The 17,486-nt window shown below is 31.5% G+C and overlaps 1 protein-coding gene across 2 annotated transcripts; it reads right to left on the bottom strand.

Moving 5' to 3' along the window:
• Positions 1-1,461: 1,461 nt before the first annotated feature.
• Positions 1,462-5,257, bottom strand: LOC125808852 (G-type lectin S-receptor-like serine/threonine-protein kinase At4g27290). 2 transcript variants are annotated; one of them, XM_049488517.1, is made up of 7 exons: positions 3,950-5,257; positions 3,515-3,664; positions 3,222-3,382; positions 2,922-3,132; positions 2,568-2,805; positions 2,252-2,402; positions 1,462-2,108 (listed from the first exon to the last, which is right to left on the bottom strand). In XM_049488517.1, the coding sequence occupies exons 1-7, from the start codon at positions 5,217-5,219 to the stop codon at positions 1,800-1,802; spliced, it is 2,490 nt and encodes an 829-aa protein (XP_049344474.1). In that variant the 5' UTR covers positions 5,220-5,257; the 3' UTR covers positions 1,462-1,799. The 2 variants fall into 2 exon arrangements, with proteins under 2 accessions (XP_049344474.1, XP_049344481.1); XM_049488524.1 differs by lacking the exons at positions 3,222-3,382; positions 3,515-3,664; positions 3,950-5,257 and having other exon boundaries at positions 2,568-2,838; positions 2,922-3,116.
• Between the last annotated feature and the right edge of the window lie 12,229 nt (positions 5,258-17,486).

Below are 17,486 nucleotides of genomic sequence, written 5' to 3'. Positions count from 1 at the left end.
GAATTTTACACCAATTTTAAACCCTAAGACGGAAGATGAACACATACTGGCGGGAGAATTAGTTGAAAATGCGAAGACGGATTTTTAACGGGTCGGGGCAACAGATTGGTGTGTTTTTCTTTAAATATGCATTTTTATTTAAGGCTAAGTTAGGAGACGTTAGGAATCGCATTTTTTTTATTTTTCACTCAACGAACCCCTTTGAATTCGGTCAAATCATGAATAAATATTTGGCTGTAAACCATCATGTAACTAGTGAGAAGAAAGTCGTAAAACGCTATCACTTTATAATTAGTGTTAGAAAAATAAAGTTCTTGGTGAAATAAACAAGTAATTTGCTCTTAACACCAAGTTATGATTTATGAAAAAGATTTTCAAACCAACTTATGATTGACCGAATTAAATAAAGCACAAAAACAATAAGTCTAGTTGAATTAGGTAATAAATCTTAAGCGAATGATGAGAGAGATTAGATGGAGGAAAATGAACGCAACAACAAGGTGAAAGTAGGAAATTAATCAACTGAATTACTATAATTTTCTACGTGTTTGGTGAGTTAGATAAGCGAAACTAGATATATTTTTAATTAATCAAAAAAAAAATCAATGTGGTTATTCAATATAGAAATAGTGTGTGAATTTGAAGACATGTTTATTGAACAAAATTTAGTTCATGACGTTGGCTTCTCTATTGAAGCAAGACTTTGGGAACAAAAATAAAATGCAACGTCATTGGGCACATTTTTTTTTAATATATGTTAAATAACTATTCCAATAATTACATATTCTATTTGGTCATTTTATCAATATCAATAATAAAATAAACTTTGGTCAATTAAGAAATTAATGGATGACGACAATAGTAAAAGACACACATGGCTATAGAGTCCACCATCCTATCACACTTTTCCTCTTTCTTTCTGTCTCAATTTATTTTAAAATATTATCAGGTATTTTTTTAAAAAGGGAAATATAATTAACAGGGAAGATTCTAGCTAGTTGTTTATTTTTTATTTTTAAAAATTATGTGTTTTTTTATGGATATCAAATTATTCATTGTTATATTTCTTTTAGGACGTGGGACTAACGTCACCATGACAAACAAAACCAGATTTACACAAATTTGTTGTCCTTGCTAGATCTTCCTACAATTTCTTTAATTTTGTCTCTACTTTGAACTTTTGTTTCAATCATACCTTTGACGTTAGCAAATTGTGTTTTATTATAGTTGCTAGTGGAGCGTACAGGTAGACACACGCATCAAATTTTATAATTCAGAAAGTCCAAATGTACCCCTTAACTTTTGAATATGACTTAAAATATCTCAATAAGGTTGAAGCTCTTTTTGGGGTCAAGGGATAAAAACGAAGACTTTCTACTAACGATGAGTGTAATTTTAGATGAAAAGGTCTAATGAAAGCAAAAAGTGATCAAATGTAGGAATGAGGGACAAAAAGTAGTAGAAATTTGAACTCGAGACCTAACGTAAAATGTAGACAAATATATTACTACAAAAGAATACAAATGGGATCACACTGTGTATGTTGTTGTAATACAAAATTTTCTAACTAAATAAATAAAATAAAATAGAAAAGAGGAGACGATTTTAATACAATTCTACGAAATGATGTAAGATGGAACCAACTATGACATTCTTCTGGTTGATTTCTCAGATGGTTACTCAGTAATAGTTGTTATCTCATAAAAGCACATTTCAATGTTCTTTCAACAAAGAAAGTGACTTTCTAAGATAGTAATTATTAGTTGAATGATCATCTGATAAATCACTCGACATTCTTCTTATCGAGCATCCAACAATGTGATGGTAACTTCATTAATAGAACTTGGTGTTTGTGTACTCCAAGAAAATTGATCAACATCACCAATTTTCCTTTCAGTAAAGAAGCCAGGATGTTTAGCTGATGGCAAAATGCCTTCATTGCTCAGCATCATAATCACAGTTGACATACTTGGCCTGTCCTCTGGATTTTGTTGAACACATAACAAACCTACATGGATTGATCTTAGTACTTCTGATATATTACATGAGTCCACCAGTTTTGGATCAACTAGCTCCAATGATCTTCCTTCTTTATGTAGCATATATGTCTGCATATAATGATTCATCCGTTAACAAACGATTTAAGTTATATACACTGCAATGTCAATAGTTTATATACTACTCTTGAACTCATTAACAGATACTTTGAATGAAGTCCTTTTACACATAGGAGTTAGGACACAGTACTTACATGTCCAAGAAGGTTGAGGTGGTGGTCTGGATGAACAAATCGTCTGTTCTTCTTTCCGCTCACAATCTCTAGTACTAATACTCCAAAGCTAAAGACATCTGATTTCACTGAGAATATCCCATCGACTGCATATTCCGGGGACATGTAACCACTGCAACAAAGAAATGACAGGATTACATATTTAGAGATGGCAACGGAGTGGAGTGGGTTTAATCTTAAATGGGGCAGAGGAGCTTTTACTCTGGACAAAGCCAGCTATTTTTATGAATGTGTGAATGTGCATAACTATATGTATAATCAAAGATTTAAATCTTACTATGTTCCAACAACACGACGTGTATTGGCTCCTGTCTCATCTCCTCCGAAACTTCTAGCCATCCCAAAATCTGATATCTTTGGGTTCATTTCAGTATCAAGTAAGACATTGCTAGCTTTCAAGTCTCTGTGGATGATTCTGAGCCTCGAATCTTGATGGAGGTACATCAGTCCACGAGCAATTCCATTGATAATGTTGAAGCGCTTTGGCCAATCAAGTAATGCGCTCCTTTCTTCATCTGCCAAATGTTTTCAACTTATTATAATTTCTCCTAAACATGAAACAAAGCTCAGTGAAATCACATCAGAAGTTCACTTGAAAGAAATGGATGCACACTGGATGTGAAAGACTAACCAAATATATATATATCAAGGCTCTTGTTTTGCAAGTATTCGTAGACCAACATCTTCTCTTCTCCTTGAACGCAGCATCCTAGAAGCTTTACAAGATTTCGATGCTGAAGTTTAGCAATGCAGTTAACTTCATTCTTGAACTCGTGAAATCCTTGATTTGATGTTTCTGATAGCCGCTTCACTGCTACTTCTTGCCCCCCTTCTAACACACCCTGTAAAAGTAAAACTTACTTTCATTTCAACCAAAAAAGTTAAATCGATTTAAGGTTTCAATGTGCTCTCAAGGATCAAATGTTTCTACCTTGTAAACTAGTCCAAAGCCACCCTCTCCAATCTTGTTCGCAATTGAAAAGTTGTCAGTAGCATTGATTAATGTAAGCAAATCAAGAAGTGGTAGCTCAAAATCTTCATGGTGACTTTGATTACTGTTATCATTCTTGTTGTTGTGACCACTAAATCTCCCTGCAATTTGAACAACCAAGCAGACTTTGTTCAAACGACGAGCTTGAAAAGAGATACTAATGGAATACAGAACTAATAACCATTAATTACTTCCGGCTTTTCAACAGATAAAAACTTGTTATGTTAACTTACCCCTTGTCGTAACCACTGGATCCTCTCTCCTTCTCCGTTTATAAAGAATCAGGCCAACACCTAAACCTAGAAGAATCAACGCAAACAATAGTGGCAAAGCTACTGCAAGTATAACAGATTTATCTCCCTTTGAACTTGATCCAGCAGAACCTGCAACATTTTCCATCCAAAAGTTTCTTTAGGTAGTTGTGTGAATTAGAATTTCTGATAAACTTTTTAAATCCTGTGCAAATTATTTTATTGAAGAACAAGATGGTCATATAAGTCTTATTCTCAATAAAAGGATCCATTGCTTGAGGATGTTTACAACTAAATTCCCTGTAAATGCATTACTCTTCGTTCATTAATCAGCCTTACAGAATTGAACTATCCAATACATCATTCTTGATAACAAGCATTGTGTAATAAAGAAAAACTCAGTAAATTGCATATTACCTATTTCTGAAGCTGACATCCTAATGTAGATATCCTGTCCTGATTGAGATAGCTGTCTGATGTCAATCAGCTCCTCAATCCATATCAAGCACCCGCTTCCTCCATTGCGTATATCCAGATTAGTATAACCCATACACGAACAATTTCTCAAGCAAACCGCCCTGCATTCATCTAAACTCATGGTCTCATTGAACCAAGAAGTTCGTGTATCAGGCAGTTTAACACCAGAATACATAATAAATCCATCACCAGTGCAATTCAATGGGATTTTCCGGACACAACCACTCGTCCAATCAGCCCTATTCCAATCATCCTGATGCTTTGCCTCAAATTTATCTAAACAATGACACACAGGATCACTCAAAATGTTGCAAGTCCCATATGCACCACATAATTTGTAAGTGTCACAGTCATCTGCATCAGCAGAATGGTAATTAACCCAACCCTGAGTCTTCACAATCCAAATCAAACGCATAGTGTTCCCATTAGGCTTTACTACTAGAGCTGAAACTACGGATTTGTTCACAAGTTCATATTTATAATAAATTTCCTTATTGTTCATTACCAAACCAAACGAAGTGATTGAATTGTTCACCATATTAGGTGCACCACTCCACCTTAAACCATTCCATGGCCCTGCTCTATAAATCACATCTGCCCCTTTTCTCATAACGTCTTGTGGATAACCCGTTGGGTCACAATGATAAGTATAATCCCCCGGAGCAGGATCATCACTGCTTTTCCATGAACTAAGATACCTCTCAAACCCAGTAACCAAATCCCTTCCAAGTTTCATATTCGCAATCAACATATCAGTAGGGTAATCAAAACTCTGCCAGAGGAAATTCTCTGGGTTCGTATCATTAGCATCCCTCAACACAAAATTCCCCGTGTCCAGCAACTGGGCAACGGGGTTTTGCACGGATCTCGATGAATTTGTCGACCAAATAGTTGAATTTGTAACATTTTGAAGAGCAACACCGTCAGATTGAATAACTTTCAAAACCCCGGATTTATTAGTAAGTGGAACCAACCTATTAGCAACCCAAACAGGAGTAATAACAGAAATTTTCTTGTACCAAATTCCAACATAACGATTTGTAGAAGTATTTCCAGGACTGAAAAACCCCAACTCAAAAGTTCCATCAGAAGAAACAATAGTTTCACCATCTTTGATAAACTTAGTGGTAGTTATCATATCTCCTTGTCCATTAACTTTTCGAAGAAAAATTACAAGGCAAAGAAGCAAAAAGGGTAGAAATTTCTCCATAGCTACTAGCCCTTTTTCATTTCTTGGTTATACAAAATAAGGCAAAAAAAAATTTAAAAGTATTAAAAGGGTGTTGGTGCTGTGATAACATGTCAATATGACCAAGACTTCATTTTTGTGACTGAATTACTTGGAAGACAAAGTGGGGCTTGCAAGATTTTGGACAATTTTGAATTTTGACAAAGTTGTCCACTTCTTGAATTACACTTGGCTAAATCTAGTGTTTGTAGTTATGGGGAGATGGTGATTAGTACATATCCCTCAAAAGAAGGGCACTTGGGTTCTGAATTTTGTGTAAACAGGTCTATTTTAACAACCAGGACTTATCTATGCTGTTTGGTTTAAACAGAATATTATTGAGCCAAAGATGCGGTGTCGTGTATGAGTCTACTTCTATCTTAATCAGCGGTCTTGAATTTGAACTCTAGGTATGAAAAAGTTCTTGGTAGAGAGCATTTTTCCCTATGGAGCCCTACACAGTATGAATTCCGATTAGTCAGACTCCAATGTGGATATCGGATACTGAGTGGAAAACTAAAAAAAATAGAATATTACTCACTTTGTCTCAAATTATGTGACAATGTTCAGAGTACTTTTTTTTGTAATTTGATTGTCTGGTTTTAATTTGATACGAAATTTAAGAAAATAATGAAGACTTTTGAATCTTATGGTCTTAAACTAAAGATATATTGAATATATCAAAATAATTTTTAAAATTTATGATCTTAAGTATGTCAAATGAGAAGTTGAAATTAAAAGTTGTTTGAAAAGGAAAGCAACTTTCTTTAAGACAAATAAATTAAAATGAGAGAATATTTATTATGTAAATTCTAAATATGAAAATTTCCACTTCAAAACTTAAAGATTTTATATTTATTCATGAAAAATGAAATAATTATTATTTTTTGAATCTAAACTACACATAAATATTGAAATAGAAATAGTATGTAATATGATATATTTGGAAGTATAATAATAGTCACAGAGTTTCCATCTACTTTGTTGTCCTATCTATTTAATTCAAAACTTAAATGATTGGCTAGACTTTTCTTTTATTTTATTCATACTTATATTTAGTGATGAAGTCTTTTATTTTTTAGTCAATAATAGCCAAAAGAGAGAAATTAATTTTGCTTTCCTATGCTTACTCATTTGATGTGCTACTCTTTCTAAAAATAATCCTATATCTAAAAAAATTAACTTTTACTTTTTTATTTTGCCCGTAACATCATGCTTCTATAGTCGTAGAAATATTATGGCGTATACTTTTTATATGTGGCAAAGTTATTTTTTATTTGTTCAACTTCATGCATAATCAAATAATATCGTATAAAATAAAATAAAACAAATATTTGATTGCATTGAAAAATTGGTAATTAAATATTTCGTGTATTTTCATTAAACCTAAACGTGTATTATCATTGAATCTTCCAATTTTATAATTATGGTTTAATTATTTGGAGCTCTAAATAAAATAATGTTTTTTTAAAAAAGAAGATTTTTATGCCACGTCTAAACTCTTGATATGCTAATAGCTAGGTTGCTTTCAACTATGCGATCAGTGGCGGAATTTTAGTACATTAATTAATTATAATTCTAAGTTTATTAGCACAATGTTTAAAGATTATTGGACTTTTTGAATCATGCAATAGTCATCTTTTTCGGAATATATCCCCTAATTATTGGAAATGTTTTACTTGGTCAAACACGTGTTTTCTTTTGTCTATAACATTCTCTCTTCTTAGTTTTATATATTTGGTCTACTAGAGTTACTATGATAAAAACAATTTTAGCGTATATATGCATATTTATAAAAGTGTTAAAGTTTTTATCGATATTAGTTAAGCATCATTAAATCTAATATTATTATAGATTTTAGAGACATTTATGAAGAAGGTTAATTGTAACTAAAAAACATATTTAGTAGTAAAATTAAGTTATTATCGTTAGACGAGAGGGAGTTATTCAGATGGTAAACATACTTCACTTCAACCCTAATGTTATGAGTTTTGTCGAAAATTTATATGGTACATATGAAATTAATAGTGTTGCTTATATAGGTTAAAATTATTTTTAAAAGTATATAATAAAATGACATGCACATTAAAGATCTTCTTGCTCCTCTGGCTTTTACTCAAATTGATAGAGACCTGCATAACCAATCTTGACTCTCTTGAGTATATGACTAAGTCATCAACTATTTCCCTTAGCCATCTTATACATGGAATTCACTAGTCCGATTAATTTAGATTTACATCACGTAGAATTTATTTAAGGAGAAATGTCTTTATCAAAAAAAAGATTTATTTGTAGAATTTAAATTTGAAACTTCTAATTAATGATAAATGAATCTTATCCATCTTATCACACCGGTAATCATGAACTTTAATACATTAACAAGAACTTAGATACTTTCAAAGTAAGAAAAAAGAAACTTAGAACCTTATGTTATTCATTAAAAATATATATATTTCTATGTTATCTTATATGACGCTCTTATTGTTTAGGTAATTAAAGATTTCTTTCTGCGGTGATAAATGTTTTTAATTTTAATTTTTTAAAATGAAAGTGTTTTTTTTTTTCTTTTTGTGGTGGGGATGGGAAATTGTGGAGAATCAAAAGGATGTTGACTTCTGTTGAAATTTTCTCAGATTTCCGAGAGTTTGCTTTTAGTTGGGTTTGGTATCTTTGAAAGCAACTTTAAAACAAATAATATGAGTAATTAATGACAAAAAGGTGAGATGTAGGGTTTTATTTCTTTTAGGCACTCAAATTCCATGATTTTTGTAGGAAGAAAAAATGAAATGTGTGTACCTAAAACACAAATATAAAATGTGAAAGTTGGATTATTCAATAGAGATATTGGATATAATTAAACATGGATTAGAAGTCAAAGAATTCACATTCTTACAAACTGACATGACTCCGATAAAAGATATATTTAGTAGCAACAAAATTTTCCTTTAACGATAACTGAATTAATGTCATTACATCCAAAGTATCTAATAATTTTATATCTTTTTATTTGGCTAAAGCCCAGAAGGTAAGAGTTTAGGGATTGCACTAGGTTTTGGCTTGTTACAATTTTGACAAACTTCATACTGAATCAATTGTAATTGTTGCTTACTTCGAGCCTGAAGTTGATCTTACTTAGAACCTAACTTTATATTTCAAAGTTGAAGTTCAAATTATTGCATATGAGTTTGAAGTTGGGTTCTAACTTCTATCAAAGCGTAACTTCAAACTCTTATGTCTGAAGTCTAAATTCAAGATTTGAAGTTATGCTTTGACCGATTAAGTTCAGATTCACATATTTGAAATTTAAAACGGTGGTTTGTGTACTTGCCCCATGGTATACATCAACTATGTGGTGAAATCAAAAATTCCGTTAAGGGTGTCCGGAATTTGATATATCTATATGAATAAAATTTTAATCTATATACTTTGTATAGTTTTCTCTATATATATTATAATTTTTTGACGATGGTTGTTTGATTGACCACCCTGAGTTATGTGTGACTACGCCCTATGTCATTCCCTGTCTGGATTAGCTAATGGACCTTGGTCGGCCCAAGTGTCATCAACAATTTGAAAAAAAAAACAAAACATGACTTCTGCTAATTTGGACTTTTCACTAAATAGAGCTATTTGATCTTCTACATGGGCTTTATGAATCAGCATCCTAGGCCCATGCCTCTCTCACTCAGTCCAGTCCAAATTTAATTAATTTTCATTAAGGGTGTGTTTGATAGGAAGGGAAACATTTTTCGGTTTTCCCTATTTAGTTGATCAATTTTTTTGAGAATATTTTTTCTAGAAAAAAGAGCTCCTTAAAAATGAAGAGAAAAGTTTCTCTAATAAAAATTGGAAAATAAATTTCACAAGTGATCGAATAGTGATTGTCTCTTCTCCATCCTTCAACAGTACTCTTTAGTCCACTACCCACTCACCCCCACCCCTAGGCGGCTCCCTCCACACCTGACACTATCCCTACCTCAACGTCTATTGTGTTTGTCTAGATTATAAAAAAATGTTTTTGGAATATTATATGTTGCTTACATATCATATACAAGAAAATAAATAAGAAATTAAAATCACTTATATACAGTGGTGGATCCAGGATTTAGAGTCCGTGGGTGCCAAATAGAGTTATCGATTAAATTAATTTTATATTTGATTAAATTATTCGTCTTTTCGATATATATAATACATCAATCAATAAAATATAAATAATAAGATATTACAAATCCACACTCCACACTAAAAGCATGAAGTTAACAAATTTAAAACTTTCAATAATATTACTAATATTATAAATATTCATCATTCATTTACAATTGTCCTCAACGAGTTTTCATATTTTGAAAACGATTGATAATGACAACATTACTAACATTTATAAATACATCACGCTCTATGTAACACACTAGACAATCATTTAAATATTGATTACCAATACTATTCCGCACTTCATTTTTTATGTGTTTCATTGACGAAGATGCTCTCTCCACAGTTGCCGTAGCAACAGGTAGGACTGGCAGGGGGACCGGGTCAGCCCGCCCCGACCCGCGACCGGTTCGAGAACCGGCTCGCCGGACCCGGTCACGTCCATTTTCGCGGGTTGGGAGGGGTTCGGGATAGGGGACCGGTTCACCCTTTAGGCCTGGTCGACCCGGCCCGGATGAACCGACCGGTTCGCGGGATCCCCTAACTTTTTTTTTTTTTTTAATTATATCCGTTGGGCAACGGCTAGTGGGCCCCCCAACAGATTTATTCACTGTTTTTTTCCTTCCCCAACACCCCCTACCACCCACACTTTTAATACTTTAATTTAAACCTTCAATTTATCATAAATACACTTTAACCCACTTTTAATATTATAAATACCCCTCTATCCCTTATTATTTCTTACAAAATCATATATTCTCTCATCTATTTTTTATATCCTCTCAAGTCTCAATCTTAAGTTTCAATTTTTTATTCCATTTAAGTCTCATATTATATCATAATATATATATTTCAATTCTAAATTTTCATATTATATATCACAATATATATAATTCTCATATTTGCTATCAAATATTGGAGTTCCAAATTACAAGTTACAACAAACTACAAGCTTCAAGAATCGGTTATAACGTCTGCTATTAACGCAAACATTTGGTTCATTCGTTTCATAATATTTATATTTTATTTTTCGTCATTAATTTTTGTGTTATTATTATTTTTATATTATACTTTACATATAATTAAATATGAGTTATAACAAAAAAAATACCGGTAAAGGAAAAGAGAAAGAACCAAGTGACATTAGTAGATTATTTAATTTTAATAAAAAAAGTAGTAAGGAAAAAAATAAGAGTAAATGTGGTGGTACTTCTAGAGTTAGATTTAATACAAATGATTCTACTTATGTTGATGATACTTCTTATGATATTGATTCAAATGCTCAACTCGATCATGAACTTTTACAACAAATTTATGGTGATATTAATTCTTATCTTGATGAAAATTCAGGTGAAGAAGTAGAAGTTGGTTCGGGAGAAGATGAATTAGAAGATCTACTAGTCTGATGACAAATGTTCCAAATGAAACTACAAATTCAACGGAGCAAAATTCTGGACGCCCACCCCTTATACCTCCTACAAGGGAGAAGGTGAAGTATCAACGCCCTAAAACTTCTGTTGTGTGCCAATTTATGACTTTAGATAAGGAAAATTCTATTGCTATTTGTAATAAGTGTAAGCAACCTTTTAAACATAAACAAGGTGGAAGTCAAGGTGGGACGGGGGGCTTAAATAGACATTTGTTATCTTGTGTGCCGATTCAATATAAAGAAGCTAAATCATTAGCCAATAGAAAAAAAGGAATTCCAGTTAATGATTTTGATATTAATGTTAATGAATCGGTAGGGGCTTCTAACATGGTTCAAGGAATATTAGATCCTTCTAACCCCGGTGGTCCACTAACACAACGTAAATATAATAAGGAAAGAGATCGTGAAAATTTAGCTAAAATAGTTTCTGTTTGTGGTTTACCTTATAGTTTTCCTTCACATCCTGGTTTTATTGAATATGTTCAACAAACTTATAATCCTAATTATAGAGGTTTTTCAAGAAATACTGTTAAATCTGATGTTTTTATATATCAAGGTAAACATTGTCAATATCTTCGTTGTGTGTTTAGCATATTAGATTGTAGAGTATCTATAACTTCGGACATGAGTCGTAGTGTTAATGGACGTGATTATTTAACTGTTATAGCACATTGGATTGATCATAACTGGAATTTGCAAAAAAGAATCTTAAGTTATAAAGAATGTGTAGAGAAAAAAACTGGTGCATATTTACCTTCAAATATTTTGAGTGTTATAGATTATTACATGCTTATAGATAAAGTAATGTCTGTCGCATTAGATAATGCATCTAATAATGTAAACGCTGCTAGTATGTTAAAAACTAGATTATGTCCAATTGATGTTAATTCTCTTCATGTTAGATGTGTTGCACATGTATTAAATTTAGTTGTACAAGATGGTATATCATTATTTGAATGTGGTTGTATGAAAATTGAATATGTTGTTGCCTGAATTTTTTATGCTAATAGAGTTGCTAGAATTAGGGAATTTAATGAGTGTTGTGTACTATGTGATTTGCCACCAAGAAAAATTCCAAGACATATTAAAACAAGGTGGAATTCTTTTTACGAAATGTTTTCAGTTGCTTACGAATATAGAGGACCCATACAAATGGTGTTTAATGCTCATAATGCTGACCCATTAGACAGAATTTGTGAAGAAGATTGGGAAGAAACTAATGAACTATTAGAATTTTTAAGACTTTTTTATGATGCTACAACCATGTTTTCTGGAATTTATTATCCTACTATTTCATCAATATTAATAAATATTTGTGCTATTTCAATTCAATGTTCTAAATACAAAAAAATTGAAAAATTTAGAGTTGCAATTGAAGGTATGATTGAAAAATTTTAAAAATATTTTTTTCCTAATCCTCAAATTTTTTTAACTACTACTTTACTTCATCCTGACTATAAATTACAAGGTGTGCAGGGACTTGTTGACACTTTTTATGATACCTTAGAAATTTTACCGGAAATAAATCCAACTTGTGAAATGTGTAAGTGTAGCATAAAAGTAGAAGCAAAAATTTTGTATGAAAAATATAGAACTACAAGAAATACTCAAGAAGTTGGTCAAACTTCTAATCCTCAGAGTAAAGCTTGAATTTCAAGTTATATGCGAGATTTTCTTGGTCTTAATTCTACTAACCGTGATGATTTTGAAGAATATCTTAATCAATCTTTAGAAACAGTGAAAGACGAAGATGGCAATGAAGAATTATTAGCATGGTGGAGGAGGCGGAGCGTTGCATTTCCAATTTTGAGCAAAATGGTTCGTGATGTTCTAGCTATTTAAGCTTCATCAGAGGCTGCTTTTAGTGCGGCAAGGTTTCAACTTGGCGATCATAGACATTCATTGGCGGAAGATAGTTTGGAAATATCAGTTTTATTTAGAGATTGGGTCAACGCCGAGAGGAGAAATTATAATTTGCCAAAGTTAAGTTCCAAACAAGAAGCTTGGATTAATGCGGTAATTGGATCTAGTGATGATGAATTAGAGTTACAAGAGTTTCTAGCAAGTTTGCCAACACCGGAGGATGTTACCGTCGATATGATGCGACAATTAGAATTAAATTTTAAAGGAGAATACAAATATTAGATTACATCAGAGAACTAATTGAAATAGAACCCTTCCTAGAAGGTGGCTGCGTAAATTAGTTACTCATCTAATATTTGTAACAAATATTAGTTTTACATATGAGAACTTATTGAAACAGAACCCTTCCTAGAAGGTGGCTGCGTAGATTAGTTACTCCACTAATATTTGTAAATTTTAACTTCTAAGTTCTAAGTTGCAATTAGATTTTATTGAATAAATTTGAAGGCTTTATTAAGTCTTTTTTATATAACTATTGTCTTGCATTTTAATTTTAATATATTCATACATATTTACATATATACTAAACTAACTTTAAAATACTTAATTTAAAAATCAAAATTTCAAGTTTAAATTACTTTAAAATATTTAAAATACAAATTTGAACTTCTCAAATTTGAAATTTGAAAATTGAAAATTGAAAATTGAAATTGAAGTTTGAAATTTGGAAGTTGAATTTGAAATTTGAAATTGGAAATTTGAAGTTTGAAATTGAAATTTGAATTTTGAATTTTGAAATTTGAAAACTTAAGCATTATTTATTAGCTAAAAATGTTATTGAAAAAAAATCAAATAAACTAAAAATGTTATTCAATAACATATAATTTCAATACAAATAAATAAGTATATAAAAAATAAAAAATCCCCCGTCTCGTCCCGTCCCGTCCCCCCAAAACCCGTCCCATCCCGTATATATAGTGGGATGGGATGGGACTTATTTTTGTCCCCCCAATCCCGGTCCCGGCCAAATCCCTCGAGCACCGTCCTCCGTCCCGTCCCGTCCCCCAGTCCCCTTGCCAGCCCTAGCAACAGGTAAAATCAAAGTCAACTTTACAAGTAAATAAGCAAGTGAAAAGTCAAAGGAGTAATAATGTAATTAATTTAATTCAAGTCAATAACAATTATAAAAAAAATAAATAATGTGCCAGCTGTTTTTCCTTTAAAAAACGTGCTTGGAGCATTTATTTTTTCTTAAAAAATGTCTACCGCAAATTTCTCAAAAAAAATAGGTAAAAATGGGATTCATACCCGCAACATCAGCCTTCTAAAGTTGCGCTCCTACCGTGGCACCACAAGCTAGTTTTGTTCTCTGGGTGGCACGCTTTATATTTATATAAATATTATATATATATACCTATGTATATATAGAATTTCCGTCGAAATTTGGGGGTGGCGTGGCACCCCCACACCCCTTCATAGATCCGCCCCTGCTTATATATCATGAAAAAAATATAGTTTCCTCATGCGAATGCACCCTAAATGTTTGCACTAAACTTTTCAATTTTCTATCTAAGATTATGTGCTTTATTAAGAGGCCACAAATCTTTAGCCATTGAGGAACTCTTTATTCCTTTGTGTTTTTATTAGTCTATTTTCAATATTTAAAAAACTAACGGTCCAACTTGCACATTATTCCTCTTGAATAATGAATATTCTCTTAACCAAACCTTGATTGTCATGGGATGTTTGGAATTTCGCCATTTATAATGAGCCATTTTGGATTTGCACCTTGCGAATGAAAAAAAAATGTGTCGGTAGTATCGTCTATAGATTGAGTTCTGCAATACATGAATCTGAATGTAATCGGACTCTAATGAGGGTAATGAATATCAAGTGGGAAATCAAAATAAATGAATATTCAATTGGCTAAAATTATAAATTCAGAATATTAATGATAGCTAAGTTGCGCATATGTAGGTTGATATTTTAATATTATGCTAAAAAATCAGGTTAGTGGCATCTTACTAGCTTAATTAGGTGCTTAATTAAGCCTCATTAAAGTAATGATCCTTTGCTTATGTCTTTGCTTACACGATAGAAACACCGTATATCGCTATTAATTTACTATACTTTCTGCATAGACATATATAATTACATTTTGACTTTGCTCAAACAATGCAGTGGAGCACTCTTTTATTCTTTAACAAAAAATTAAACTTCAACAAGAATTTATGCTCTTAATTTGGTAGGAAATTTAATTAAAGAAGAATTTCCAAGTACAAACTGAGGTCGAACATCCCTATTTTAAAATAAAAATGTTGGAGATTGACAAAATATTAGACTGACGTCTAACTTCTACAAAATTTTAGACCATTCTTTAATTTATCATTTTCTCATCCTTGAGTCTAGGGTGTCTATCTCCATGGTATGAGTAAAAGTCTGTTTACACCTAACACATGTTTTCCTCAGATTCCTCTGTGTGAAATTTCACTGTATTTATATATTATTGTCGTTGTCTAGCGTTTTCTCAATTTTTGGTTTTGCTTTAAAAGGATTCTTTAGATGTGATCTAAAATTGAAAAAATCCATAAGTTACTAGAGAAATAAAAAAAAACATATATGTAGGACTTTTTTTTTTATCAATTACATAACATGACAAAATTTAGCATAGTTTTTGATATATGAATTTGATTATGTTCTTTTATTCTAGGTGGACTTGTGGTACGTAATTGGATGGAATTTATGCCATGTACCTTTAGAGCCATGCTTTTTGGAGAGGAACAAGAGAACAAGCATCTACATGACAAGATACAATAATATTTATCTAAGATTAAAAAGAAAGAAAAATTTACACTGGAAAATAAAAGTAAAACAGAGAATTTGGATTAATACATAAGAATATGAAAATTGTCACTTCACAAAAGCACAATGATTATGATGATTGCATAGATGCTATCTTTTTGTGTTTATTAAGCTTCTAAGTAAAGCTAATAATGTTTGCCTAAACATTTTTTCATATAGATAATTCCAAAGTACATCATGACAATGCTAAAAGCAGCCTATAATCTATATATCACCAAGGTTGTGAATATGCTAGTGTTAGCTAGGTTAAAATTACAGTACATTATCAAGTCTAAGTAACTAATTATGATAATCACCAAGTAAAACCTATTTAACATATGTGTTATTTTCCTATATATTCTTTCATTTTTTGTTTTAGTCTTTCTAAATTCTATATAGATATTGTTTTTTGCGATCAAAAATGCATACATCTAGTTCTCCCTCTTTCGCTATTATATTGTGATATTTAGCTAGACACACAGTTTAATAGAAAAAAGTTAGATCTTGCATTTTCTTCCTCTAGTTCTAGATTGATTTTTATGACTTTCTCCCTATTTTTTTTTTCTTTCTATTTTCATTCTTTAAATAAGAGTTAAAGGAGAAGGGGAATGAGGAATTGAGTTCTTCTTTTCTTTTTGTTAAATCTTATGGTTTTCAAAATTCACAAGCTCGCCTACTTTAGATTCATGTCATGCATATATATGACTCATTATTTAAGGTGAAATACTCTTGATAAAGATTTTCTTCATGTCAAAAATCAATCTTGAAACTTCTGATAATAAAGGCGGAACGATTTCATCATTCTAACTTCTCTTTTCCCTCAAGTTGAAGCAGTTATCGTAATCGTTTGAAAAAAAACACAATATACTCAGTGTAATCTCACATGTGATTATAAAAACAGAAGCATATATATATATATATATATATATATATATATATATATATATATATATATATATATATGGTTCCTTCACCTACATCCCTCCATTACTCATTCATCAATATAGTAAAATAGAAAACAAAAAAAGTGGAAACTCACTAAAAAGTTCCACTAACTTATTCCAGACACATATAAACAAATGAAAAGTTATATTTCCAATCAAATAATCTATATATCTTTCACATTGAAACGTCAATTATTCCTCTCATTTCTTTTGTTTTAAATTAAAGTAAACTAGTGCCAGCTATATATATGCACAAATAATAGATACAAACAGCTAGTTTTAAAAGCTCCTTTTATCCCTCATTTCAACTAAATTTAGCTACAAACAAAATTCCTTTTTGTAAACTAATAACTAGCATTATTAAGCCAAAAATAATAATAATAATCTTTTTTCATACCTCTAACGTTTTTTTTGTTTCCCATCTGGTGTTCAAAATTCGTATTAGAGTTTAACTAAATTCGGATCGTGCACTGCAGGGCCAATTTGGGGGGGTGCTCCCAACAAGAGTTTCTCCATATCAAGGCTCGAATCTGAGACCTCTGATTAAAGACGAAGCAGTCCCATCACTGCACCACAATATACCCCTGCATACTCACATATAGACATAGTGGTCCAAAAATATTGGCCAAAGTTGCATCATTTTGCCTGAGCTGGTCCTTTCTTTTTCCCTCTCTTTTATCATTCTTTTTTCTTTCTTTTTCTTTTTTCCATCATCATCAGCCTGCTATGGACCTGGAATAATACTAAATAATTTCTTTTTTTCCCTCTTTTTTATTCATTTCATCCCCCACTTTTCTAGGGTTTGATAACAAAAATTTTTAAGTTTTATACATCGTCAGTATACATAAAGAATCATTTACACTATCAGGTCATGATTCAAAAGATACCTACATGGTAAGCGTACGTCCTTACATTTGTAATTTTGAAAAAAACAAGACAAATTATCTGCTATAACAAATAAAAATGACCTGATAGTATAAAAAATTCTTTATACTGACGATGTATATAACTTAAACTCATACA

The sequence above is a fragment of the Solanum verrucosum genome, unplaced genomic scaffold, assembly GCF_900185275.1.
Source record: "Solanum verrucosum unplaced genomic scaffold, falcon-dt-bn FXZP01000277.1, whole genome shotgun sequence".
In the NCBI taxonomy this organism is placed as follows: Eukaryota; Viridiplantae; Streptophyta; class Magnoliopsida; order Solanales; family Solanaceae; genus Solanum; species Solanum verrucosum.
This window is presented reverse-complemented; position numbering and strand designations above follow the sequence as displayed.

Bases quoted from the DNA above. Each gene is read 5' to 3' on its own strand.
- LOC125808852 (XM_049488517.1), bottom strand. From the start codon at position 5,219: ATGGAGAAATTTCTACCCTTTTTGCTTCTTTGCCTTGTAATTTTTCTT. The intron at 3,133-3,221 runs GTAGAAACATTT...TTACTTTTACAG, and splicing joins GCTTTGGACTAGTTTACAAG to GGTGTGTTAGAAGGGGGGCA. The intron at 2,806-2,921 runs GTTAGTCTTTCA...AACATTTGGCAG, and splicing joins CCTTGATATATATATATTTG to ATGAAGAAAGGAGCGCATTA.